This window comes from Trachemys scripta, chromosome 9 (assembly GCF_013100865.1).
Source record: "Trachemys scripta elegans isolate TJP31775 chromosome 9, CAS_Tse_1.0, whole genome shotgun sequence".
NCBI classification, from domain to species: domain Eukaryota; kingdom Metazoa; phylum Chordata; order Testudines; family Emydidae; genus Trachemys; species Trachemys scripta.
The window spans coordinates 2,224,534-2,250,856 of NC_048306.1; the positions used below are offsets into that span (position 1 = coordinate 2,224,534).

General features: G+C 48.3%; 2 protein-coding genes across 2 annotated transcripts; one reads left to right on the plus strand and one right to left on the minus strand.

The window, feature by feature from the left end:
- Positions 1–8,353: 8,353 nt before the first annotated feature.
- On the minus strand, positions 8,354–10,089 carry LOC117883191 (nyctalopin-like). The gene has a single exon (XM_034782279.1). It carries the CDS (start codon positions 9,705–9,707, stop codon positions 8,397–8,399), a length of 1,311 nt encoding a protein of 436 aa, XP_034638170.1. The 5' UTR covers positions 9,708–10,089; the 3' UTR covers positions 8,354–8,396.
- Positions 10,090–21,812: 11,723 nt separating this feature from the next.
- AGTR2 (angiotensin II receptor type 2) lies at positions 21,813–26,115 on the plus strand. The gene is made up of 2 exons (XM_034782360.1): positions 21,813–22,131; positions 24,451–26,115. Exon 2 carries the CDS (start codon positions 24,526–24,528, stop codon positions 25,651–25,653), a length of 1,128 nt encoding a protein of 375 aa, XP_034638251.1. The 5' UTR covers positions 21,813–22,131; positions 24,451–24,525; the 3' UTR covers positions 25,654–26,115.
- The last annotated feature ends 208 nt before the right edge of the window (positions 26,116–26,323 follow it).

Here is a 26,323-nt window from a genome sequence, read left to right on the forward strand (position 1 = left end):
ATAAGCTCCTTTTGACTGTGTAAGGGCAAATACCAGGGCTGAAGTCTCTGCGTTTGTATCCCCTGAGCCCACTCAGCAAACTTTCTCTCCGCTCCTCCAGTTCGCAAGCTGAGTTAGCAGCTTCTCTCTTATCGCTGAGCCAGGAGAAAATGTGCGGGGTATGAGATAGGGAAGGTGGCTGTGCTGAGCAGGGCAAGGCCAGCCGGCAGGAATCCGTCAGCCTGTTTGCCGAGCTGCCTTCCGGGGTCTCTGGGTCTTGTGTCTCTGCTTAAATAAGGGTTGTTCCCTGCATGGCCTTCTCTCAGGCAGGTGGGAACACTAAAGCCTTGTTTTGTTAACGTGCGTTTAGCAAGTGTGTCTGGACCATGCAGCGTCTGGGGCCTGGCTGCTGGGAGTCTGGGAATAGTGGTACCAACAGTTACATAAACAGCAGAGAAATGGGGAAGGAGGCTCTGTGTTTTGTTATTTCCATCCCTCCGTTTCATGTCGGGTGATGCCATATTGCCTGACTTATGGCACTTTATAGTCAAGGAAGTCCTCCCAATCTGCGGGGGCTGAGTGGGCTTCCCAGACCTGTTGTGGTGGGAACGGTGGATGGGAAGAGCTCTGGTTTATGAGCAGAATAATTAGATCTGAAACGGTCAGTGTCAAAACCCTGAAAATAGTGAAGGAAGCCCCCAAGTCTGCAGCACCACAGGGGCAGAGGAAGCGGTGCCACCAGGGGACACCTGCTAAGCGCTTTGGCCCAGACCCTCAAATGCTTTTCAACACCTAACTTCCAGAGACGTAAATGGAAATCACCTTTGGTGCCTGGGCCCTAGAGTGTCGCGTGAAGGGACAGACTATCCTGGGGTGTGATTGAACCTTAGCCGGAGCATAGAGCCAGCCAAAATCTTCAGCTACAAACTCCAGGGTTAAGGATTGTACCAGCCAGCGCAACGCCACAGGGAAAGGAGAGAACTTGATTTCTGTTGGTTGCAGCTGGGGTAGTCAATTCTTTTTTTGTCAAGGTCCAAATTTCTTGGTCAAGGTCCAGGCTTCAGATAAAATAATTTAAAAAAATTAACAATAATAAGTAAATAAAAAAGTTTGGGGGCCTGTTCAAAAGTGTCTGGTGGTCCGGCTTCGGCCCATGATCCCCCTAAGGACTGCCCCTGGTTGCATTGACCCTTGAGTTCACTTCAGGTTCCACTCATTGTCAGCCTTGTGGCAGACAGACGCAGGACCCTTTGCAGAGACACCCCGTGCTGCGGACAGTGGGACTGACCAAGACAGGGAGGGTAACTCCCCTAGGTAGGAATCTCGGGTGTGTCCTGCTGCCAGGTAGACTGGATTCAGCAACAGGCCAGCATCAAGGAGCTTTTGCCGCGCTCTAAGCAGAGGCAAGCCAGCACTAGATCCCTTGTCCCTCAAAGTGCAGGGGTGTTTGGGCCAGTTCTCAAAGTTTAGAGTCGAACTTCTGGGGTTCTCTTGCTGCGTGAATAGACAACTTTAATTGCCATGTAACTAGGCTTAGAAGGCGAGAGCTGGTGGCAGTGAAGGGAGGTGACTCTGGAAGAAAGAGGAGAGCTGTGGAGCGGGGGAGAAGCCTGGGGGGCTGGGAGGAACCGGAGCCTTGGGAGAAGGTGCGAGATGGAGGGAGGAGAGCTGTAAGTTTCTAAGGCCAGAAGGGACCATACTGAACATCCTGTCTGCCGGCCTGCATGGAAAATTCAAATTCCCAGTTCCCATTGCCGACGCGGAGGAGACCAGCTGGAGACTGATGGACAGGAGAGGGGCCTGGGGCAGGCTCAGGCCAATGCTGTTGGTCTGGGACGGGGAGCAAGAGGGGACTCCTGAGAGTTGCACAGCTATCACAGTGCTGCAGGGGAGCATTTTGTCCACCGGCCCGTGCCTCAAGCCATGAACCAAACCTGGGTGGGGAAAGGGCCCCTCTCCCTTACCATTAGTGGGCACTGGTTCCCCCCCGCCCCATTCAAACCTCTCCTGCCCTGGCGATAGCAGACTCTGCACTCGGGGGGGCCCAGGGAACAGATTGAGGTGTCAGGAGGAGAACTGAGGCAGCGGGTGCTCCAGAAATCCTGCTGGGCAATGGGACAATGTGGGGCTGCCTCCAGTCTGTCCACATGTGGACAGAGCCTCTGAGCTGTCCCAGGTTGCCCCAAGGAGCTTGGTGTCCAGACAGAGGAAGTGACTCACTCAGGGTCGCCCAGCAGGTCTGTGTCAGAGCTGGGAGTTCCACCAGGTCTCCTGGCTCCCAGTCCAGTGCTCCAGCCACTGGGCTGCACTGCCCGCCAGGTAACTCACTGAGCAGGTAGGGAACATAATCCAGCTATGAAATCGTGGGACTTAATGTACAAATTAGCAGCAAATTAAGGATTTTAGAGTCCAGCCCAGCTCTGCTACACGTGAGCAATAATCAGGGTATCAAACTGCAGAGTTGGCAAGTAGCCGTGGAAGTGCAGTTGTTGTGCTCCCACTTTTTGACTTCCCAGTTGAGATGTTTCCCTCTTTCCAATCCAGCTGGAAAAGCAGAGATGGAAACCTTCTGCTCTTGCAGTGCACCGTCTCTCACGTCACTGCGTCTGCATCCTGCAGGAGACCCCCTGGCTCGCCTGCCGGGCGCAGTGAGGGGTAAGGGGGTGTTGACAGCAACTCTGCAACATGAAACTAGTCACAAGATCCTCAGTCGAGAAACTGCCAACAGCCAAGATTGCTGACTGGCCGAGGAAACGGTTGTTTAGCTTGAGCTCAAGTCAAATATTTGATCTTTCTCTTTTTCTTGCTTAGGAAAGGTCAGGTGGGGTCAGCGGTTAGAGACTTCCTGTTAGGGTCCAACTTTGTTATTAGACAGACAATTCTGTAAAACGAGAGCATGGCCTACAAGCATCCCAGATGCAGTAGGTGCAGCAGCACGCTTCCCTTGTCACTGGTCCTGAACTAAGCTCCCAGTCTGATGGGAGGGTTTCTGTGGTGCTTAAAGTGCTTCTGTCATAACTATAAAGGGAAGGGTAACAGCCCTCCTGTGTACAATACTATAAAATCCCTCCTGGCCAGAGACTCCAAAATCCTTTTCCCTGTAAAGGGTTAAGAAGCTCAGGTAACCTGGTTGACACCTGACCCAAAGGACCAATAAGGGGACAAGATACTTTCAAGGGGGGGGGGGGGGGGGGAGGGAGGCTTTTGTTTGTGCTCTTTGTTTTGGTGGTGCTTCGCTCTTGGGACTGAGAGGGACCAGACATCAATCCAAGTTCTCCAAATCTTTCTGAACAAGTCTCTCCTATTTCAAACTTGTAAGTAAACAGCCAGGCAAGGCGTGTTAGTTTATCTTTGTTTTCTCAACTTGTAAATGTACCTTTTGCTAGAGTGTTTATCTCTGTTTGCTGTAACTTTGAACCTAAGGCTAGAGGGGGGTCCTCTGTGCTCTTTAAGTTTGATTACCCTGTAAAGTTATTTTCCGTCCTGATTTTACAGAGATGATTTTTACCTTTTTCTTTAATTAAAAGCCTTCTTTTTAAGAACCTGATTGATTCTCCTTGTTTTAAGATCCAAGGGGTTTGGATCTGTATTCACCAGGGAATTGGTGAAGAGTCTCTCAAGGCTACCCAGGGAAGGGAATTAGCACATTGGGAGTGGTGGCAGCGGACCAGATCTAAGCTGGTAGTTAAGCTTAGAAGTTTTCATGCAGGCCCCACATCTGTACCCTAAAGTTCAGAGTGGGGACGCAGCCTTGACAGCTTCTTTGCCTGGTTTGAAGCAGGAGCTTGTACCTGGGTCTCCCACATCCCCGGGGACGGCCTTTCCCACCGGGCTCTTGGCTATTCGAGGGCTCTGCCTGAGCAATTGGCAAAGGTCTCCGTTTTGTCCCAATGTGGAATAGGACATTTTTTTGAAATCTTGAATGTTTTTATTGGCGGTGAGCCATTTCCCACCCAAATCCAGCATCACCCCTCGGTCCTGAGCACGGCAGCTGAGAGAACCTCCTCTGACACTCTCTGCAAGGTAAGGGAGGTCCCGGCCACATTCAAACTGTGTAATTGTGATTCTAGTCTGCTGAACTAAAACGTTTCCTGGAGTTTCGGCTGTATGCGCTATTTTCACTTTGTGTTGGTCTGCCGGGCTGTTGCCGTCTATCCTAGAGATGAGTGCATTTCACTGGCAGAAACTTTGTTTTCATGTGTGTACACCTGTACGTGTTACATTGAGATATAATTCTGCAAAAGCCTGGCCTCCCAAATTCACACCTCCAACCGAAGTCCCTGGGAGTCCTACGTGTGCTGGGGAGGGCAGATTTTGACCCCAGTTTGTAATCCGTGTACAGCGTTTGAGTGCTTGGAGATGTTCAGATGACAAGTGCTGTACACCGGATATTAATGAGCAGAACCTGGAAGCAGAAGTCACTGTATGACTTCCAGCCAAGTCCCACCCCTTGCACGCCCGTAATCTACAGGAACCTAAGGGACGCTGACGCGGCGTGAAAGAGGCGCAGGCTGAACTGCGATTGGGAGTTTTCCTGATTTCTGATCACTGCTCGGATAAGAAGTAGCCCCATATGGTGGAAGTATGGCAGGCTTGGGATATTGCCCACCCAGTGCCTTTTCTTCTGAGGAAAATGCAAGAAAACCAAGAAAGCTGAAACACAAAACACACATTGTGCGCTTCACTTTGTAAGCATGTTTAATCCCCACACACGACAATAGGAAATCCTCACACACATGTCCAATAGGAAATGCTGATAAGAACTGTCCCTAGTCTACTAACTAGTTACTCCTTCCACTCCAGTTACCTGCCCTTAGCTAAGAACACACTTTTACCAACATATTTACTTTTTAGCACCAATCCTATTATGTAATTTCCAATACTAAGGGCACTTGACTGACACTCGGCCGCCTGCAAAGGAGCACAGGACTTTTAAAAATTGACAAAGTGCTGAATGTAACTGTTCTGTCTTGTGAGATTTTAAGATTTTACTTCCACAGTTTTCTACCATTTTTGTGCAACTCAATCTTCTTTGAAAATATAGATCTGAAGTAGAAATCTGGATCTTCAGTGTTGAAATGCTAGAAGAGGAGGATTATGTTCCATCACCCACATTTCAGCCTCTGTTTCCTGTTCTGGTCTCTGTCTCTGTCTCTGTTCAGTGATTTTGGCTAAGTAGTTGGAATTATTCCATAGTTTTTCTAAACCTTACTTTGCTTCTATCCTTGGGTGGTTCCAGTTCTTCGTAACTTAGATCAACCCAGCCTGCTAGTGAGACTGTCTCAGTAGTGTCATCAATCTGTAATCTACGAAGGCCCTCTGAAATCTCCTTCAATTTTTGTGTGTGTCGCGTGACTCTCCAGAGTCGTGTATTGTATACGAAGCGTGCTATGTTATGATCAAAGTCCTGCTCAATGCTCATCGCAAATTTCAACAACCTTGTGGCTAAAACTGTGGACACGCACTTCCTGAGAGTGCCGCCCATGACTGGAAAGTGCTGTAATCACTTATTTAAATTGCCTTCAATTCAGTTGCCCCTCTCTCCAATCAGGTCGGACCCGGGGCTTGTGCTGTGGCCTCCTGGCACTGCTGTGCTGGCAGATTCTCACTGGAGTGTTGGTGCAGAGGGAGGATCGCTCCAGAGGGAGGGTTGGGGCTGGGGCTGGAGCTGGAGTAGGTAGTGTGGCCAGGTGTGGGGTGCCCGCGGGTACGTCTGCACTGCACACCAAGCCTAGGTTCTGATTCAGGTTTGAAGCTAAGCCCCCTTTCCATCCACGCGCAAATCGGTCTGACTCGGGTCAGCCAGTGCTCAGGACCTGAGTCCCAGGGCCCTGCTGGAGGGTGGGTCAGAGCCCGAGTCCCGCTGTGACTTTTGCAGTGTGGCCGCAGGTCGCGCCGCAGACCCAAGTCAGAAAGGCTGTGTAGTGCAGTGTGGACGTGTTAGTGCGCCGGTGGGACCCCGGCCCGGTGATTGTAAGTGCAGGTTTACAATGCAGGGCGGATGCTCACGCCCGGGCTTGGAAACATTGAGTCTACAAGTCTGAGTCCCACAAGCCCAGGTTGACAGTGCAGTGTAGACGTACCCTTAGTGGCCCCTTGCTTCTGCATGGGTGCCTTTGGGCCATTGGTAGCTGGCTGCTCTGCCGTATGCCAGGGACCCAGCCTGGCATGCAGCCAGCCCAGGATCAGTGTCTTGTGTGCCCCCATGCCCAGGGTGCAGAGGGAGTGAATGTGTTACAGCCCCAGTGTGTGAGTCTGTCTCTTTGGGCACATCTACACTTCAATACAAAACCCACGGCACCGAGTCTCAGAGCCCGGGGCCGCTGACTCCGGCTCCCGGGGCTGGGGCCGTGGGGCTAAACGAACAATGTAGACATTCAGGCTCGGGTTGGTTCCTGGGCTTGGAGACCCTTCCCCCTCACGGGGTCTCCGAACCCATGCTCCAGCCCGAGCCCAAACATCTAGACTGCAATGCTGACGTGGGCCAGCTGCGGATCCTTTACTGTAGTATAGATGTACCCTTGGAGTCTCCACAGCCTGGCCTATGATCTTAGCTCTGGAGGACATTGATTCAGTCCTAAATATTGGACAAAGATGGTGGTCATCCCAGAAAGGCCACTTCTGCCTTCCCTCATGGAGCTGCACTGCGCTGTGTGCCGGTGAGAAGCTGGGGCTTTAGGGATCCCCTAGGGCAGTTAGCCGTCGGTCTGTGGAGAGCCCTAGTGAGGTATGTCTGGTTAGTAGCATGTAGAAAGTGGATGAGCTCACAAAAGGGCACGCTGGATGCTTTCAGATACGGTCTCCCAGCTGCAGCCAGGCTCTGCTGTCCAGCCGGAATCCATTTCTGAGTGATTCTGTTTACAGAATTCCTGTGCCGGGCCTGTTGCTTCACTTGAGTCTCCGCAGAAAGCAGCCTCCTGGCCGATGGTGGCTGGTTGCCAATTTTCAAGAGATATTAATGGAATGTTTGAAGCAGGTTTGCAGGGGGTATTTCAGAGTAGAAAGGCAGTAAATCAACCCGGGCCAGCCGGCACAGAGCTGAGAGAGGAACAGTCACAGATCAAGATTGAAAACAAACCCACCAATACCAAATCACTAAATACGCAATTACTTCTAGGTTGCTTTGGTTTTTACAGTTTAAAAGGTTTATTTCACGTCTGTGCAATTCTGCTAGTATTAAATATAGTACTTTGAGGACATCAGAGCTCTCAAATAGTGGGTCCCCTGGCCAGCACTGGGCTTTGGGCTTTGTTGTTTTAAACACCCACATACGCTGAACATTCTTCCTGGGAAGATAAATGAGGCTAATTTCTTGGACAGGGAGGAAAGAATGCACAGCTCAAATAGTGGGGGAGGGGTCTTGCGGTACCATCAGGGACTTGTGGAAACTCCCTGAAGCTGGAGCTGGTGTTTAGGAATGTGGGAGATGAAATTACACTGTGCTGGATATTTACTGATAAAAGGTGACAAGGCAAATTTGGTTTCAAATGCGTGCGCCACAGTCACATCTTCAAGCACCTAAACAGAGGCTTGTGCTACATGAGGCTTAAGATACTGTAAGGAATAATTGAGAGCTAAAATACTGTTGTTTTATGCCACCATTCTGTGACAGGCACGCGCTCGCTGGTGCTCCGTTACTCACTGTCTTTTAAATTCTTATTGCAGAAGAGTTTCATACAGTATCACATTCCCGGGTACCAGCTGAGGGAAAACACTGCACATTTAAGTAGACCCTAAATTACTGAAGTGGTTTTATAGATGTTTGAGATGTGATGGGACATTGGGCACACTAAAGAAATGCAAATACATGTGGGAAGTGCTGTCCAGACGCATAGGACGACATTCTGTATCCCTAGGAAAGCCTGTGTTAACCTGATTAATTCTAAACTAAAGAGACTAGAGCTTGAGATATATATAGGAATGCTCATACTCGGGGCATCTCAAAGCATTGTGCAAAGTGCCACATCACAGGCTGGTGGTGAAGACACTCTACATTTAACAGCAGCTCACACAGACATGGACATGAGAAGCTTTTTGTAAATAGGGAATACCGACCAAAAAGTAGGATCTTCAGCTTTTAACTAGATGCCAACAAGAAACAAGCGAAGGGGACTTTGGTTTTGTCTCATGTGAAGTATAGTGCTGCTTGGAGCAGTCTTTCCCTCCACTCATGCACTGCAGCGTTAATACAGATTAACAGCCTGAGCCCTGGCATAGAATTTGATAACCTGACCTTTCCCCCCCTCCCTCCCCGGAATGCTGCAATCCCATTAGAATCCGGTTACCATAGTAATTGTGTTAATTAGTTTTGCAATGCCAATAGCAAGATGGAAATGCTGTTTGTCAATAGTTTATTCATTTACAAAACCTCAGCACATTCCTGCAACTAAATCCATTGTTCGCTTTTTATAAACCGATTACAGAAAAAATGCTGACACATCTGATCCAAGCCCAGAAAATGATTTGCCCGGTGTCTCTGCCAAATGCCAAGCACACCACGCGAGTGTGATCCCAAGTAATGTGTCAGAAATAGCATGTGGCGTGCCAGCAGTGTTGGCATCGGTCTCTTCGCACTTGTCTGCACTTGCCAGCCCAGGTGGTATTGAGCAGTTGATTAATTCGCCGTGAGTGAAGACGTCAAGCCGGGTTTGGTTGTGAAGCACTGGAAGGGCACATGGCATCCCCTCAACCGCCCCTTTGTATGTTGCTATCCAGGAAGGGAACCAAAGCATGTCGCAGTCGCAGTTCCAGGGGTTGTGGGATAGAAACACGTATTTCAGCTTGGGCAGCTCTGCGAACACGTGCTTGGGAAGGGAACTTAAATTGTTTTTGTTCAAGTGAAGGAATTGCAGCTTCTTTAGATCGGAGAAGGCAGCGTGGGAGATGGCTGAGATGTGGTTGTTGTTCAGGTACAGGTTTCTCAGGCTAAGCAGGCTGTTGAAAGAGCAGTTGATTCTGGTGATCCTGTTGGCCTCAAGATGCATGGTCTTAAGCTGGATCAGACCATCGAAAAGCTGATTAGGCAAATCAGATATATGGTTGTGCCCTAAATCTAACACCCCCAGCCTGTTCAGCATTGCGAAGGCATCGTTCTGAATCGTCCAGATCCGATTCTTCCGGAGGTTCAGCTCGTACAGGGCTTTCAGATCCTTCAGAGAATCTCGGCCGATGGCTTCGATGTGGTTTCTTTCCAAAGACAGTCTCGTGAGGCTGGACAGGCTTCTGAAGGCTTGCGGGATGTAACGCAGGTTGTTGGATGTTAGGTCAAGTACCTGTAAAGAGAGCAAATACGAAAACACCACTGGGTGGATTTCGAAGATATTGCAGCTCGATAAATCCAGGCTGATGAGGTTGGAAAGCCCCCTGAAAGTATTAGCATGCAGGTGTGTCAGGCGTGAATTCCAGCCGAGATCCAGCTCCCGTAAATTGCTGAGGGCACTAAAGGTTCCCGGGTACAGGAAGGTGAGGTTATTGCGATCCAGCCAGAGGCTGCGGAGGAAAGTCAGATTTCGGAACGTGTTGGCAGTAAGAATCCTTAACAAATTGTTAGACAGGTTTAAAGAAACGGCAGTTGCTGCTAGTTCTGCAGGAAGAGTTCTCAGTCCGGCTTTGTTACAGCGTATGGTGTCCTCAGGAGAGCACTTGCACACGCTAGGGCATGCAGCCACAGTCGCCCCCAGGCCAATCCTCGCTGCACAGGTAAACAGAGAAATAATCAGAAAGAACATGACCCGTCAGAACCCCAACCCCACATCAACTGTTCTGTAGCTCCTAAAGAAAGGGTGGGAGAAAGGAGCACATACCTCCTGGAGAAGTGACTAGCAAACACTGCAAGACTAATTAGGCTGTGTTCTGAACACTGGTGAAATTAACTTAGGCAGCTTAAGACGGCCGCAGCCCCGTGGGGATCAAGTTCTTAGGCAGACAAAAGCTGCTTTGGTGTTTCTGTTTTGTAAAGAATCCTGCTGGGAAATAGGAGAGTTCCTCAGCCATGTGCTGCTTTCAGATACAGAGCCGGTTTTTCCTGCCCCTCTCTCTAATGGTGCTAGGGAACAATGAGCTTTGCTATAGAACCTGCTCTGCAAAACCTGCCACTTCCCAGGGCCTAGACCTGTCTCGGAGCAGGATGTTCTGTACTCCCAGACCTGCCTTGGCAATTTCACTGAAGTACCAGTTGTCAACAGGCAAAAGCGGAGGGCACGTCAGGCCTGGAGAAATGTGGATACAAACAGTGCTGCTGTGCTGGATCAGTGTTGGATGCAGACAGCCCCCTCACAGGCAGCCCCTTGTAAAACTGGTGTGCCACATCCATGCAAAGCACTTGTCCCAGGTGCTGCTGCAGCCACGCCCTGAACACACCTCTGAGCATGCGGCTGCATTACTGTGTCGTACCGTGCACAAGTGCACCACGGGGAAGGGATTGTCCGGGGAAGTAGATGCTGTTGCTTTAGTTCCTGGCCTGTGGTATGCGAACGGGAGAATGGTCGGGGGCAGGTCACCAAGCGTTCCCTGAACAGGGCCGCCCAGAGAGGGGGAAAGTGGGGCAGTTTTCCCTGGGCCCTGCAGGGCTCCCCCGAGAATATAGTATTCTATAGTATTGCAACTTTTTTTTATGGAAGGGGCCCCTGAAATTGCTTTGCTCCAGGCCCCGTGAATCCTCTGGGCGGCCCTGTCCCTGAAGGTGTGCCTGAGCTGGGAAGACTGACCACAATGCTCTGACTGCAACCCCGATCTCCTGTCCTGGCTGGCATTGCAACGGGGTGCAGTGAAGAGTGCAGGGAAAGAGGGGGGGCGGGCGACCAGAACTGGCCTGGCACTGCTGTGCCTGTTGACAGTAGAGGAGTAGGGAAAATTGTCATCAGCAAATGCAGATTAGGTGAAACCAAAACTTTGTGCCGCAACGTATCCGTGACAGCCAAACCTTCCTCCGAGCCGGGCTCTCACTCGGACAGCCTCTCCTGCTGGAGCTGCTCCACTTGGTCTAAAGAATTAAACATTCCTTGGGTCAGAGAGAGAGAGACCCCACCCCAGAATGGCCAATAGCCCAGTGTGAGGGCACTCCCTGGGGATGTGGGAGACCCAGCATCTGAATGTGGCAGACCGGGTGGATGCCCTGACCACTGGGCAATAGGGCATTCCAGGGTGGGGGCCATGGCCATGCTAACAGGAACTGCTTTAAATCTGTGCCAACTGTTTGCTGAGGTGGGGGGCAGCCATAGTGACTGGGGAGCAGGCGAGGCCCCCCGGGAATGAGCCAAGGCAGCGTTCGTGTGGAGTGGCCAGCTTTAAATGCAACCTCTTATTAGATACAACTGATCTGCAGCACTTGTGGCCCATAAGCGGGTATCCTGCATAACGAGACAGCTGAATTAAATGGTCTAATTCAACTAGACTTTTTCTTCCCTCCTTTCCCCTTCAAAGGATCTCCTGCTGCTCCAGCCCTGGGGAAGGAAGTGCATGGCGCTCATGCTGATACCAAACCAAGCCACAGCCGATCTACCCCAGAGGCGTTCAGACGCTGGGTTCATGCTCTTGTATACGTCTAGTTCACGGGCACCACTGCCTGTGTACCGCACTGTGCTGACAATCACATTTTACTTCTCTCAGCCGTTTCCCTCAGCCTCGGTTTGACCCTGATTCAGCTGGCAGGCCACCTTGTGTCAGAGTGATGGATGCTTTTGGCAGCCTGGAATGCACTCTAACATGAAATGATCCTGACACAGTGACTGCTTGAGATAAGGCCTGAATGATTGACTTTTCATTTGAGCAAAACCAGATGCATGCTTCTTGGGACTCTCCTCTGGCACCAGTTCTCCAATGCCCAGCCCAGCCTCGCATAAGCTGTCCACAGTTTACAATGAGCAACGTGGGAGCAGATTCTCCAGTGACTTCAGCTGGGCTCTGCATGGGCGTAAGTGTTCATTTCCATGAACTCACTGCAAGACCAGGCCCTTAGGATGTAAGTTTACGCTGTACAGGGCAAAGGGACTATTTCTCCCTATGTGTTTAGATAGCGCCCTGGGGAGTACTATTGGAATTAAAGCTCTGAGAATGACCAATTGTTTGGTTCAGTGACTGAACTGAAAAATGAATCATTTTAGGTTAACACCACATTTCTTTTGACCTTAAACAGGACGTTTTTGTTTCTGAGGGTTTTTTCTTTAACTTTTTTACAAATTTTTTAAAATAAAATTGAAGTAAAATTCGAAATGAAGAGTCATTTCTCATTGGAAAGTTTGAAATGTTTAGTTTAAAAATTGTTAAAACAAATCACTTAGACCTTTTGGATTTTTTTTTCCATATTTTTTTTTACCAAAACAATTTGCAAAGTTTGGCACAAATTCACTAAATATTTCAGTTGACCAGAATCTGCATTTTTGTTTGAAATGTTGCCTCACTCTAATTGGAAGGTAAATGGCAAATCATTAAGGTGGGGGGAAGCACAGAAATCTTACATTGCCTTTACCCCAGTGTTACTCATCTCTAATACAGGAGAAGGTTTCAGGCAAGCAGCCAGAGCTGCTTCTGGGGTAACGTCCTCACGCCCTTTGGTTTCCATCCTGGAGCTAGAATGGAAAGATGAACCTCAACTGTCATTTAAAACCCCGAATGTGTTTCTGGCTCTTTTCCCTGCGAAGACATAACTTTTTTTTTTTTTTAAAAAAAGGGAACAAGCAACTGGACTCCACTTCTGCAGAGAAGGCTGTTAGGCAGTGGTTCCCAGACTTGTTCCGCCGCTTGTGCGAGGAAAGCCCCTGGCGGGCCGGGCTGGTTTGTTTACCTGCTGCGTCCGCAGGTTCGGCCGATCGCAGCTCCCACTGGCTGCGGTTCGCTGCTCCAGGTGAATGGGAGATGCTGGAAGCGGTGGCCAGTACGTCCCTCGGCCTGCGCCGCTTTCTGCAGCCCCATTGGCCTGGAGCAGCGAACCGCGGCCAGTGGGAGCTGCGATCGGCCGGACCTGCGGACATGGCAGGTAAACAAACCAGCCTGGCCTGCCAGGGGCTTTCCCTACACAAGCAGCGGAACAAGTTTGGGAACCACTGCTGTTAGGATTTGGAGGATTCAAATTAACACACTCCCCCCTCTTCCCCCGAATGCTCATGTAAAAGGAGTGAGTTTACTTTGGGGGGATATCCCAACGGATTGCCTCACGGACCCCTCTCCCCTCCAAGTCCTGAGACCAGCAATGTGCATTATGGTGGGGTCCTGGTGAACTGGAATTGGTCCGGTTAGGGGCCATGGCAAAAGTGCTAGGCCTACCCAAAGAGGCTAAGCAAAGGTCCCGGCGAAAGGCATGGGTATGGGCCTAGTATTCTGGCTTCTCCTGTAGTGGTTTCCTCCTTCGAGGTAATGGGGTTTGCTCATTGCAGTCTTATAAAGCTGTTCGTGAGCCAGCCTGCGACCCGAGCATTCCTGAGCTTTGGGGTCTGCTTGAACTCTCGACCCAACCCCCAGTCTCTGTAATGGACTGAACGAGAACGTGGAATCCCGGCCGCTCTGCACTTTGCGGCACATCCAGACCCACGCCGCAGGTCTGGGGTTTTGGCCCAGCTCCGACCATAGTACTTGGGGCAGGGGATGGTTTCAGTTGGCATGACACAGCCTCCAATCTCAGAGGACCTCTGTACCCACATCCCCCCAGGGAAGTCTCCAGTCCCCCCTTGCTCCCCCCAATACAGTATTTAGTAGGGAAACACTGGGCTGCCGTTAGAAAGAGCTGGCGTGCATTACAGCGCAGACCCCTTGCTGACCAATGTGCTTGGTGGATTCAGGAGAGTGGGGGGCCTCTACAGTGCAGACCCATTGTCAGACTCCACCCGCCCCAGAGTGGAAAATTTATCTGAGTCGTGGTGAATATCTGAGAGGCCTCTGGGGACTGATTATCATATCTCTGGCAACTGATGGCTGGCAGTGAGAGATCTCATTGTTTAGCTTAAGACGCCAAGTTGACTAGACAACTGATCACAGCTGACATGGTAACAAAATAACCAGTGACACAATCTCTGCTCTTTAATTTTTAATGATTCCAGGGTTTTTTTTCTTCTTCCCTATACTGGAATTCACTAGTTTTAATCAGGGCTTTTTAAAAGCACCTTCTCCCTCAATGTCTCTGTTCCTTTATGCTTTTTTCCCCTTTGCCATTCATTTCTCTGTCTGTTTTCACCCCCTTCTTGTCTCAGCTTTTCCTTTCTATATTCTCCAGATTTTGGTTTCCTTCCATTCCTCCCTTTTCCCTGCATCTCTCACAACGGTCTCGCTCCCATTCGGCCTTGCCAGCTGTGTCTGGAAAGCAGCAGAAGACATACAATGCAGCTCTGCCTGAACTTAAGTGAGAACTAGATGAATCTCGTTACCAATGTGCATTGTGTTGTTGTAGCAGCAGCAGATTAGAAGGTGCCTTCTTCCTTTGATCCCTTTGTTTGCTGCGGCTTGTGTTTTTTTTTTTTTTTTCCTTTCAGAATTTAAGTAGAGGAACAAAAGCCCCATAAGAACAACTCTTCTCTGGAAGCTTGGCTGGGACTGCAGCATTGGGTAATGGCCTCCACCTCCCAGCTGGAAACAACACCATTCGTTTAACTAGGAGGACATGTGGCAATTTGCAGAGGTCCCTCCTAGAGGCCAAATGCTGATTTTTTTCAGCCCCAAACTGGAAGGGTCTAGCTCTGTGCAGGAGACTTCCCTGAGGGTTGGGGGATAGAACCTGCCCCCCTCCCCCAGACAGAGCACAGAAACATGCACTCTGGGGCCATTAGCTAGACCTTACTGGCTGTTTGCATCTGTGCCCATGTCTGGAGTATTGGCTAGTGCGTTCTGACGACACTGATCCAAACACATTCCTTCTTCCCAACCCTGTGTGCCGACACGCACTGTGCAACCGCAGCACGTTGTGTTGTGCACCATTCCCCGAGGCAGTGTCCCTCTGGCTTCTCCTTGACCTAGGTCAGCAGAACTACAACCATCTGGTACTTTTGAGACCTTGTGTGGGCCTCAGCAGGCGGGCAGGGGTTACCCTTCTCCAAGTGGGCTGGCAAGCTGCTTTGTTTTTCCAGCCAGGGATGTTCTGTTTCTGTTCTTGTTTACTTTTTGTAGCTAGCTCCTAGTGACCAAGGTAGATCAGCTGATGTGCTGCCCGTCTTCTTTACAAGTGCTCTGTGCTTGTTTTCGTGACTCCAGCAGCTCTGCCCACGGGAGGACTTATCCATTCCTCAACCACGCATCTTCTGGGCATCTTGACATAGCCATTCTCAGGGTCCTGATTTCAACTCCGCTCTCTTCCCTTTCATGCTGGCTGTTTTGCAGTTAATTTCTTAATGGAAATGTTCAGATATCAAAATTTATACTGCTCTTAGAATTTTTTTTTATAGCCAGATATTGCCTAGTGGGACTAAAACTTAGTGGGAAAGTAGACCCATCAGGGGCTGAGGAATATACTGTCGATTCAAAATGTTCCTTAAACACACAGCGGTTTTGGATATCATAAATATCATATTTATATCTTGTTATGGCTTCAGTGATTCCATTTCCTTGTCTGTTCATAGCCCTTTTATAACTTCCAGACGCATGCCGCGGTGACAGCCCTGCTGGGAGACACAGCCACGGCAAGATGCTGCATCATGCAGAACCATTTTTTGATGATTGCAGGTTGGCCCTATGTGGCCTCATGCCGTGCAAAGTTGCCTACGCTTCGCACTAGCTGTGAAAATAATGCATGTTGCCGTTACGCCAAATGTTGCTTGATTGAGCTGCGTTTCCAGCTAGTTCCATGCAACCCGCGCTCTGCTTCTCAAGCACTTGATGTTCACACAGTATACCGTACCTAGAGAGGGTTTGTTTTTGGAAATCAAGGCTGCCCAATTTGACAGTAACTCTATTATTTACATAGTGCCATAAGTGTGTGTGTGGCTTTACAGACAGGTCGAAGACGAGGTTCCTGCCATGAGGAATTTCCACTCAAAGGGTCACCTTTGGCTACTGCTGATGTACTGTCTTTCATTTTGTTTCCACCATGACACATCTGTGTCTTATAGCCAGTCTCCTGGTTATTTTCCCGAGAGGAGGGCCATAGATCTTGTGTTTCACGGGGATTATTTCTTTTTGTCCCATTGCTGCTTCTGGTATTAATGGTGTATGTACTCTAGGAAACAAGTGTTTTGGCTTAGACATCTTGCCATTCCACTTTGCATGGGAAGGCTGAGCCGTTCCAGTTCATTTGGTACCATGTCTCAAACCCGTGCACAGGCTAAATTCCTGTTTTGACTGTTCTTCAGACAGCAATTTAGATGCTCCCTGGGATTTATTTCCTAGCAGACCCATTGCAGAGGCTTTATGGAGCTGGAGATGTCTAATGTCCTGCTTAGTATTTTACCCAAGCCACGATCCACCTGTCTGGTCACTTTTCTAATATTTTCCTGTCCTGGTTGGGTTTTGCTGTTGACAGTATTAGAGGTGAAAGAGCATCCGTGGAGGGAGTGGCTGGTTTAAATGCGACTGCCCCGGATGGTTTCATTCCACTGTGCCAAACTCTCTCCTGGTCTCTCTCTCGTACTATTAACATCAGCTACTTCTCCTAGTGTTTGGTGAGATTGTTGTTCCTGGTGGGTCCAATGAGCTATAAATGCAGCAAACCTTATTTCTTATCTCTAAATGAGGAGAGATAGAGCTAGGATAATTTTGGTACCTTTTCTATTTGACTGCAGGAACAGTGAAATCTTACTAGTGTGTTTGATTTGTATTATCATTGGACTCCTTGGTCTGTATTTCCAACATCAGGACCAGCAGTGCCATTCCAGAGAGAGGAGAGCATGGAGACCTCCCCATGCAAAGCCAGGACCAGAGATGATGGACCCAAGCAGGACTTGGGTAGTCATCCAGATCACTGGCTTACCACAGCTGGCCCCATCCCTCCAGAGAGACTCTGGAGGCCATGCCTGTCCACAGGCAGTGTCTTTGGACATTGGAGGGGATAGATGAGCGCCCACGTTTCACTGATGGCTGCATGTTAAAAATCCCCAAACCTTTCCTGGAGTGTCTCATTCTGTTTGTATGAAGCGTTGTGAGAAAGCAGCCGCGGGCAGGTCACTCTCAAGGTGAGTGTGCAAAGTGGCCGCAAACCAGTGAAACATAAAGGCACGTTTTATTTCAAAAGTGCGTGTGCTCTTGGCAAGTCCCTGGGGCTCCTGGCATGTGGCCGAGGCAGACCTTGCTCTCCGACTTCGGCATCCTGTTCTAAGTCCATCCGGAGTGGGACTCTGCTGTGGGTTACTGACCTACATTTGATGCAGTTTCTTGGGGAGGAGATTTACATGAATTTCCCCCATGTTTTTCCTAAAAGAAACAAATTAAATCCACAAATGCCTTGTGATTCTGGAGCTGCATGGAGGAATTTGGCAGGCCAAGGAGGTTTTAACCTCAAGAGTACAACTTGACAAGTTGCTAGAACATTTTGAAATATGACATTGTTTGGAATATTCCAGGCGAGGGCTGGGAAAGCAAGAGTTATCAGCTTCCCCGTGAAACCCCAGACACAAACTCCTTAATGTACATTTATTAATTTACAAAAACAATATGATGAATTATGGGTTCATATTTACTCTCCTTAATCAGCTTTTTTTACTGTTGTAATTTTCCAACCAACCCGTTGAACGTTTGGGCCAGATGTTAGCAAGATGAGCACAATAGACGTGCAGGGCCCAATGCTCGTGTACATGTCCAACGCAGGCTCCGATCCGGGTTAGCTTCAGGTAAGGGGGCTGAAACAGACGGCGCTTCCTGCTCATCTGTCCATCAGTAGGGCTGGCTGGCCTTGCCCTTGCCCCTGTCCCCAAAAACCTGCAGGTTGCCTGTCGTTTGTCTGAGAGGAAAAGGGCCATTTGCCGCCATGTGTCAGGCTGGTCTTCCCAGCTGCTGGAGCCCCTCGAAAGCATGGTTCTTGATCTAGTGGGTAAGGGCCGTGTCACCCTGGGATTGCACCAGGAGGGTTTGAAGAAGAGTTCTCAGTGGAAATCAGCCGGTTTCCCTGCCCCGCCCGCTCCCACCCTGTGGGCCTGGATTCCTGTGGGATCTCTCTGGGGAGCTTCTGGGGAGTCTAGAGAAAGGGGGAGTACACTGCCAAGCCCCTCCTCCTTAGGTGCCCCACCAGCCCAGCTCCAGAGGTCTCTGCGGAATGGGTGTGCGAGGAGTGTGGCCAGTGTGCAAAGACCCACCTGGTGATGATGTTTTCGCCTGGAGCTGGAGCCAGAGGCCATGCCTGTTTTGGGCCTATCCCTCTGCTACTAAGGGTACGTCTGGCCTGTAATCTGAGGGATGATCCCAGCACGGGAGGACGTAGCTACCGTGGCTTTCCCCATTCTAGCATGGCAACAAACAGCAGCCTAGATGCTGAGACGCTAGCTTCCCTGTGGGCCGTGCAAGCGCGCGGGGGACCTGGGGCACATCCTCCCATTGCTAGCCTCTGCTGCTGCGATCACGCCTCAGATTACCAGGTTGACCTATTCTGAGACAAGCCATGGTGAGGTTTTAGGCGTTCCCAGAGGTATTGGTAGGGCAGATAGAGCAAGTGTCCATGAGGAATGGAAAAGGATCTGGAGAAGAAAACAGTTTATATTTCAATCTAAACAGTAATTTGCTCTCCGTATCATGCAAAATAAACTTTCACATGCTACTGATTTTTTGTCTTCGTTACAAAGCCTATCGGCTGTTTGAACAAGCAGGGCAAAGGCGCTGTCAGAAGCGGTTATGTACAGTGCAGCTGGCAGCAAGAATTACGGCTGCAGGGCGACGCTCTCTCAACTCCCGCCCAGCAGCACATGAGCACAGGGCTATTGAGCAATGACGTGGGCTTGTGAAAACGTGCAATTTTTCTCATGCGTGCGAGGCACATGATGTCAGCTGCAGCTCTGAAAGGAGTCGGGTTTGTGTTGTGTGCATGTGCCAGGCGTTCTCTACGGAGGTGTTCGGTGCTAATTATCCAATAGAGAACACGATGCGCCTAGTGAAACATAACCCTCGTTACAGCGTTCAAAAGTTACGTTCCTCCTTGTAGTGCTGGAGCATCGTGATATGAGCGAGCTGAACGTTTTCATTCTCAGTGGTTTCTAATTACATGGCGCCTTCTAAAAAAATTGTGGAAGATTTTCTGTTTTAAAATTTTTTTCAGATTGTATTTTTAAATTTTAAACCTGAACATTTTTAGACTTTTTTTCTTTTGTTGTTTTTGTTTCTGCCCCTTCTCCCCTGATCTTTTCCAGTGGCTAAAGAGAAAGAAGGGGGAGGTGGAAATCCCCCCAAACTGAATTGAAAATGAGAACAGTTTTATTTTTTTGTTTTGAAAACTAATTGTTTTTCATCAATCACTGAAAAATTTTGAAACTTGCCATGAAGAATTTCAAGAGAACAAGGTTACTTTATTTTTAACCCACACCCCAACATATTCTTTTCAGCTGGCTCTGATTTGGATTTACGGTCCCCAAATCTTAGAGCTGGCTCTGTGCTAGTGGGGATGTGTGGGCGGGGGAGTTACCCTGCAGGGAGGGCGAATTCTATATCGTCCTTCCTGAAAGATGCGTGTGATGCTCTGGATTCAGGATGTGCTGTTTATCTGCCCGTGGCACATGGTTTCACTGGGACACGCAACTGTTTTCGTTTCCTACATTTCTCCCCAGAGCAGCGTCACTGTCGTATCGGTAGATTTTAAATCCGGGGCACATCTGTTCGGTCGTTCTGTCCATGAAGCACTGGCTGAGGTGTGCTGCAGTGAAAAGAGGGAATAAGGGAGTTTCTCTGCTTTTCAATCATGTTGTTTTGTGCGGTAAGGGCCAGGTTTTACTACACGTTGACTCAAAAGCAAGTCTGCCGAGCAGTGTGGTTGATTTGCTTTCTAGGGAATGGGATTTTGTGCAAAGAGCCAGCACTGGAAACAGACATTTGTGTATTGGCTGATCAGGTGCAGCAAAATCATCCCATTCCCATATGTGCTTCTTGGCCACAGGCTCCACGTGGAGGGAGAGGGTAGGTCAGTCTCCAGGGCGCACTGAGCCCCAAGAGTCTCAGGAGGTTGGTTTTTAACAGCATTAGCTGGATTTCCGAGCAGATGTTAACTCTGCCATCAGGGGAGCACGGTGTGGCGTCTCCCCTCCCATGTTCTCTTGAACAGATCCCTTCCATGTCGCTTGGCCCAAGAGGCTCTTCCCAAGTCACCAGCTCCACTGGGGGTGACTGTGTCCATCCTGCCGGTCAGAGCACTCCCCAGGCATGTGGAAGACCAGGGTCAAATCCCTGATTTGGAGTGAGCTGGCTCTGAATTAGGCAGCCCCAGCTAGTGCCAGTGCCCCAGCCAGGTGCTCGAGTCTGAGAGAGAATCTCTCTTGACGTTTTCATCAGGAAAGGGGACAGTGATACATCGCCACGACCCGGTTAGGCTGTGAGGGAACAGCAGAGGGCCATTCCCACCGGCTCTGTCAAGGGTGTTGTGAGCTGGCGCTGGCAAGACAAGCTGCTCCAGCAGGCAGGGCACTAACAAACCAGGCTGCGTGTGGGCCCGAGGCAGGTCTGGCTGTGCCTCAAAGCGCGGCCGTGCAGTGGGACGGGAGCGCCGCCCTGCCTGCCCGGTGACTACAGTAATGGCTGCGAGGTGTGCGGATCACGTACGCGCCTGACAGAAGGGGCTAGCTCCCTGAGAACAGCCCCAAAAACCCCAAAGTCACCAGAACGGGGGCAGCTCTCTGCAGCAGCCCCCCAAGCGCCAGCTTCTCTGGGGCGGTATTTGATTGTTACTGCTGCAGGCCTGAGTGCTGTCCAGGTCGTGGCAGGCAGTGGGCAGGATCTGGACCTTCTGCCCGCCGGTTGCAAAGGCTGTAGTGGGCTGCTGGCAGTGGGGCTCCTGGGCACATCCGAGGGAGCCGGCGCTCCAGAACCAGTGGTCTATGCGGAGCTGCAAGAGGCACGTAGAAGTGCTGGTGGTGGAGGCTGTGTCGTGCAGGCCACGTGCAATGAGGGAAGCTACAGCGGGGGCAGCATTGAGGCAGAGAAGAGCTTTCTGCCCTCTGGGCATTTTTAAGGGCAATGTCCAGCATTGGGCCTGGGGCGCTCTCTGCATGGCAAGTGTCCCTTCTCGTTGGGAGGAGCGGTCACATAGCCCCAGCAGAGATGTTTGGGGCGGCAGAGGAAAGCAGACTTCTAACAAGAGAACAAAATGTTTACAGTGCTTGTGAATGTTTAGCTTGCACCCATCCTCTTGCACGAGCGTCTTCAACTAAATAACGTACAAGTAAAAGAAGCACAAAATGGGAATGATGGGGAAGCACGTTCATGTGCACCATTTACTGTGCGTTGTATCTGGGTTTGAACTTGCAGGCTTACAGCTCTGCTGTGCTTTTAAACAATGGGCTTGTTGTTGCTTTACCTCGAAGCATGATTCTTCTCTCTGCTCTGGGATTTGCTCTGCTGAAAACTTAGACTTTTGTGCATCATCTCACAAGCAAGGTACCTGTTTTAAGACACCTGGGTAATGTATGTCCATACTGTGTATCAGAAGGCAGCAGCCCCCTGAGTTTTTCCTTCACTTACAAATTAAATATTTTCCCACTGTGAGCTCGCCTCAGTTTCCCCTCCTGCTTCCCACAGTCTACATTATCTTCTGCACATTTTACTCCCTTTGTTGACTTTCCTGTTTTCTTTAATAAGCACAAACATCTACTGCTCTCTTGAATTTGTTGTCAGAGACTGAGAATCCTTTAAAGAAAGTGGGATTTTCCCCCTGAAAACCATTAACTACAGTGTGTGTGTGTGTGTGTGTGTGTACCTTCCTAGTATAAGGAACCCACTATCTATGTTAGCAAAACAGCTCAATATGTTTATGCGAATTTCATTTTGTTCTTGTTTCTCTCCTCTTCTGATTTACTATGTGTACTCACATGATCTTGGATGGGGGATTCTCAATCAGTTTTGCTGCCAAAAAAAAAAAAAAAATCAACAAACTGGCAAGCGTTCATATTTCAGTCCTGGAGTTATGTAGGTTAAAGTATCCTGGTGGAGACAACAGAATGTATCAGAAAGAAAGCAGAGAGCTGGAGATGTTGCCCGCTAGAAGGAAAGTGGAATAAGGGACCACGTTATTCTATATCCATCTTCAGCTTGAATTCCAACACTTTTAAGGTAAGTGGACGTCACTTCTTGTTTATCTACTGTTAAAATTTTGTTAAAAATACATTGCTTTACCTACCATAAGGCAATGTGTCATGCTGCTTTACGTGGAAGCATAGCAAATATAAGTACAATACTTTACAAAAAAATAAAATGAAAATAAAAAATCTGAAATGAATCATTTAAGTGCAGACAGTTGAGCATGTAGAAACAGCTGGTGCTAGTTCATAATAATTTATCTAAAAGTAAACATAAAACAGTCCTACTGAGAGTAAATCAAACAGATAAGACTTCATGGCTCTATTTCCAACACTTCGAAAGGTTTCAGGATAGAGTAGGCATGAGAAAAAGGTGATCTACACAGTTAAAAAACAAAAACCAAACCAAATCCCTCACCAAGGTGGAGGAACTGTTTAATTAACAGTAAATTGAGTTTAAGATCGTGTGTGTGAGACTTTCAGTGAAGAAGCACTAATGTATTAGGATACATCTATCTGCTGCCAATTTAATTCTTACTATATTATGATAACCGGGTATTTAAAAGTCCGTTTTACCAGATTTTTCTAGGCAGTGTATTATTCACTGTAGTATTAAAATATTTTGTGCAAACCATACATGATCATGCATGAGAAGAATTGCCTAAAGTTGTTAAGATGATAGAAAATATTGAGGCTTTTTGAGGCTGTCATTCACCCTTTGTTAAATAAAACAGTATTGTTAGATCTCAGTGGGACAGATCCTGCAGTCCTTACCCGGTCAAAACTCCCCGTGTCTTACGGAGACCTTGGCTAGGTCTGAAATGTCTGGGCTGCATTTATCCCTTGCAAGGATTGTTAGTAGCATAAATATAAATGGTTCCACGAGTATTTAAACGAACAGCAAGTGTCATTTTATCTTACATAATGACAAATAATGGAATGTCAAAATGACATCCTTTTTATTGATTAAACTCTTACATAAAAATATAAGAACATAAGAACGGCCATACGGGGTCAGACCAAAAATCCATCTAACCCAGTATCCTGTCTTCTGATAGTGGCCAGTGCCAGGTGCCCCAGAGGGAATGAACAGAACAGGAATCGCCAAGTGATCCATCCCCTGTCGCCCGTTCCCAGTTTCTGGCAAACAGAGGCTAGGGACACCATCCCTGTCCATCCCGGCTAATAGCCATTGATGGACCTATCCTTCATGAACGTATCTAGTTCTTTTTTGAACCCTGTTATAGTCTTGGCCTTCACAACATCCTCTGGCAAGGAATTCCACAGGTTGATTGTGCGTTATGTGAAAACATATTTCCTTTTGTTTGTTTTAAACCTGCTGCCTATTAATTTCATTTGGTGACCCCTACTACTTCTGTTATGAGAAGGAGTAAATCAGACTTCCTTATTTATTTTCTCCACACCAGTCATGATTTTATAGACCTCTATCATATCCCCCTTTAGTCGTCTCTTTTCCAAGCTGAAAAGTCCCAGTCTTATTAATCTCTCCTTATACGGAAGTCATTCCATACCCCTAATCATTGTTGTTGTCCTTTTCTGAACCTTTTCCAATTCCAATATACAATGTGACTAATGCTCTGCTTGGTGTGCACATGCAATAAATGTTGAATTGAAATGTCACATGAAGTAGGTCCCCAAAAGATGTGAACGAGGTCTGTCTTTTATTCCTGTATTCGTAGCTATGTGGTGGTGTTGCTCCTGCGTTGCATTACTGAACTGAAGGTCAGTCTTGCTCCCACTGAAGTCCAATGACTAAACTCCCACTGACTTCATTGGGAGCAGGACCAGGCCCTTGCTTCCCTGATACGTTCTTCTCTTCCAGTGAATACACAGCACTTGGAGGCAGGAGACTAGGTTCTATTCCCTGATTTGCACTAGTCCTTGTGTGACATTTGCAAGCCTTGTAGCCTTCTCCATGCCTTAATTGTCCACTCCATGAAATGGGGCTTTGCCTCGCTTGTGGGCTGGCTGGGAGGTGAGATGCCTGTAAAGCACTGTGAACTCTTTGCATGGACGTGCAAAGAATGATTGTTTTATGTCAGCTGTGAGAAAGCTGGGAAACAGGATGAGCACGTGGGGAAGAGAATCAGGAGAAACCCAGCCTGGGACTTGTCCTGAATCAATGGGCTTTCCCTTCTGCTGCCCACAGCAAGAACCTCCTCAGAATTTCAGAACAAACCCAGAAGCTCATCCCTTTGCTAGGCCTACTTAGGACGTGCCATCACCTCTCTTTGGTGCTGATTGTACCCTGTCACTGGGATAGAAGCTCTGAGAATAGCAAAGGTAATTTTGTAGGCTCTGTTTGACTCTAACACTTGTTTTATATCTGCAGGTGAACAATGTGGTGATAAAGGTGTCTCTAGCACAAGAATTCCCAGCAGTGACTATCTCCTCGCCAATCCCCAAGATGTACAGTAATTACTCCAGGCTCAACACTACGGAAGAAACGCTTCAAGATGTACATTCCTCCGCTACAAACGTATCGACTGAGCAGATGTCTCCCTCCCCCTGTCCACTTCTCTATTCAGATTATCAATTTACACTGATTCCGGTGCTCTACTGTGTTATCTTTGTCCTTGGGCTTGCTGGCAACAGTGTGGTGGTCGTGGTACTCTGCCGCCATCACGGCCCTAAAACCGTTGCTAATATTTACATTTTCAATCTGGCCATGGCTGATTTGTTGTGCCTAGCCACACTTCCCCTTTGGGCAGCCTATTATGCCTACGGATACAACTGGCTTTTTGGATCTGTGATGTGCAAAATTTCCAGTTCCGTTCTGTCTCTGAACATGTTTGCAAGTATATTTTTCATCACCTGCATGAGCATGGACCGGTACCGGGCTATTGTCTATCCTATTCGATCTCAAAGGAGAACACTGCAACAAGCTTCATTGATAGCATTACTTGTTTGGGGCCTCGCTTGTTTGTCTTCCCTGCCAACGTTTTATTTCCGTGACACGTACTTCATTGAAAGCTTGGGGGTGAACGCCTGCATTATGGCTTTTCCCTATGAGAAATACGCAAAGTGGTCTGCTGGAACAGCCTTAATGAAAAACACTCTTGGCTTTTTGATTCCTTTAATTGTCATAGCCACATGCTACGTGTGGATCTGGATGCACTTAATGAAAGCACGGGAGTTCAGGAAAAACAAACAAAAAAGAGACAAAGTCTTGAAACTGGTGGCTGCAGTTGTTGTGGCTTTCTTAATTTGCTGGCTTCCGTTCCACATTTTAACCTTTTTGGATGCCCTGGCTCGGATGAACATCATTGATAACTGTGACATTACAACCGTCATCGACACTACTTTGCCTTTTGGCATCTGCCTGGGATTTGCAAACAGTTGCATCAACCCTTTGTTGTACTGTTTCATTGGACACCAGTTCCAAGAGAAGCTCCAACATCTGTTTAAGCTGCGAGTCTATCAGTTTAACAGCACCCGGCAAAGCTCTTCTTCAAGAAAAGGGAGTTACCTTAAAGAGGCCGAGACCCCTGGGGACTGTGACAAAGAAAGACTGAACTGTAAACCAACACTGTAGGTAGCAAACAGGGTTTCTTTGGGGCATCTGGACGCTATTAATGCCACAACACTGTCCTCTTTTTTTTTTGTTTGTTTTCTCCTTCCATTTTCCATATTTTCTGGCGCAAAATGTTCAAAGGAGAATTTATTTTAATGTACCTGGTTATCTACTTTACCTGCCTTTTGGCAAAGAGCAATGAATGTAGAATTTTTACATAAGGTGTAATGTATGTAAAAGAAACCTATACATGACATTTTAAAATTATAAGCTTGCATGTAGCTGGGGGCACGTGAATGCAGTTTAATGACATAGGAAAGGATGACCAAAAATAATGCTAATAAAACACTGTGCAATAGAGAAAAATGTGAATATTACACCCCCTCATTAAAATGTCTTCCTGAAAGAAAGTTTGGCGTGACAAAAAGCTGTCAATCGTGTTCTAAAATGAGTAAAATACAGATATTCCTGTACCTGTTTGTAAGAAAAGATTTTGTTCTGTATTTCATTTAGTGAAAGTATTTGATTAAGAGATCAGATTATTCATGCGTTCTGAAAGAACCCTCCCCCCCATGTTTTGAAAACACTGGACTTATTTCCTGTTTGTTTGATTCTGGAACCATTGCAGCAAATAGACAGTAATTGGATCAAAACCAAACCCCTTCGAGCATTGTCCCCAAGCCAGAACTGT

Coding starts and splice junctions, on each gene's coding strand:
- LOC117883191 (XM_034782279.1), bottom strand. CDS start 9,707: ATGTTCTTTCTGATTATTTCTCTGTTTACCTGTGCAGCGAGGATTGGC.
- AGTR2 (XM_034782360.1), top strand. CDS start 24,526: ATGTACAGTAATTACTCCAGGCTCAACACTACGGAAGAAACGCTTCAA.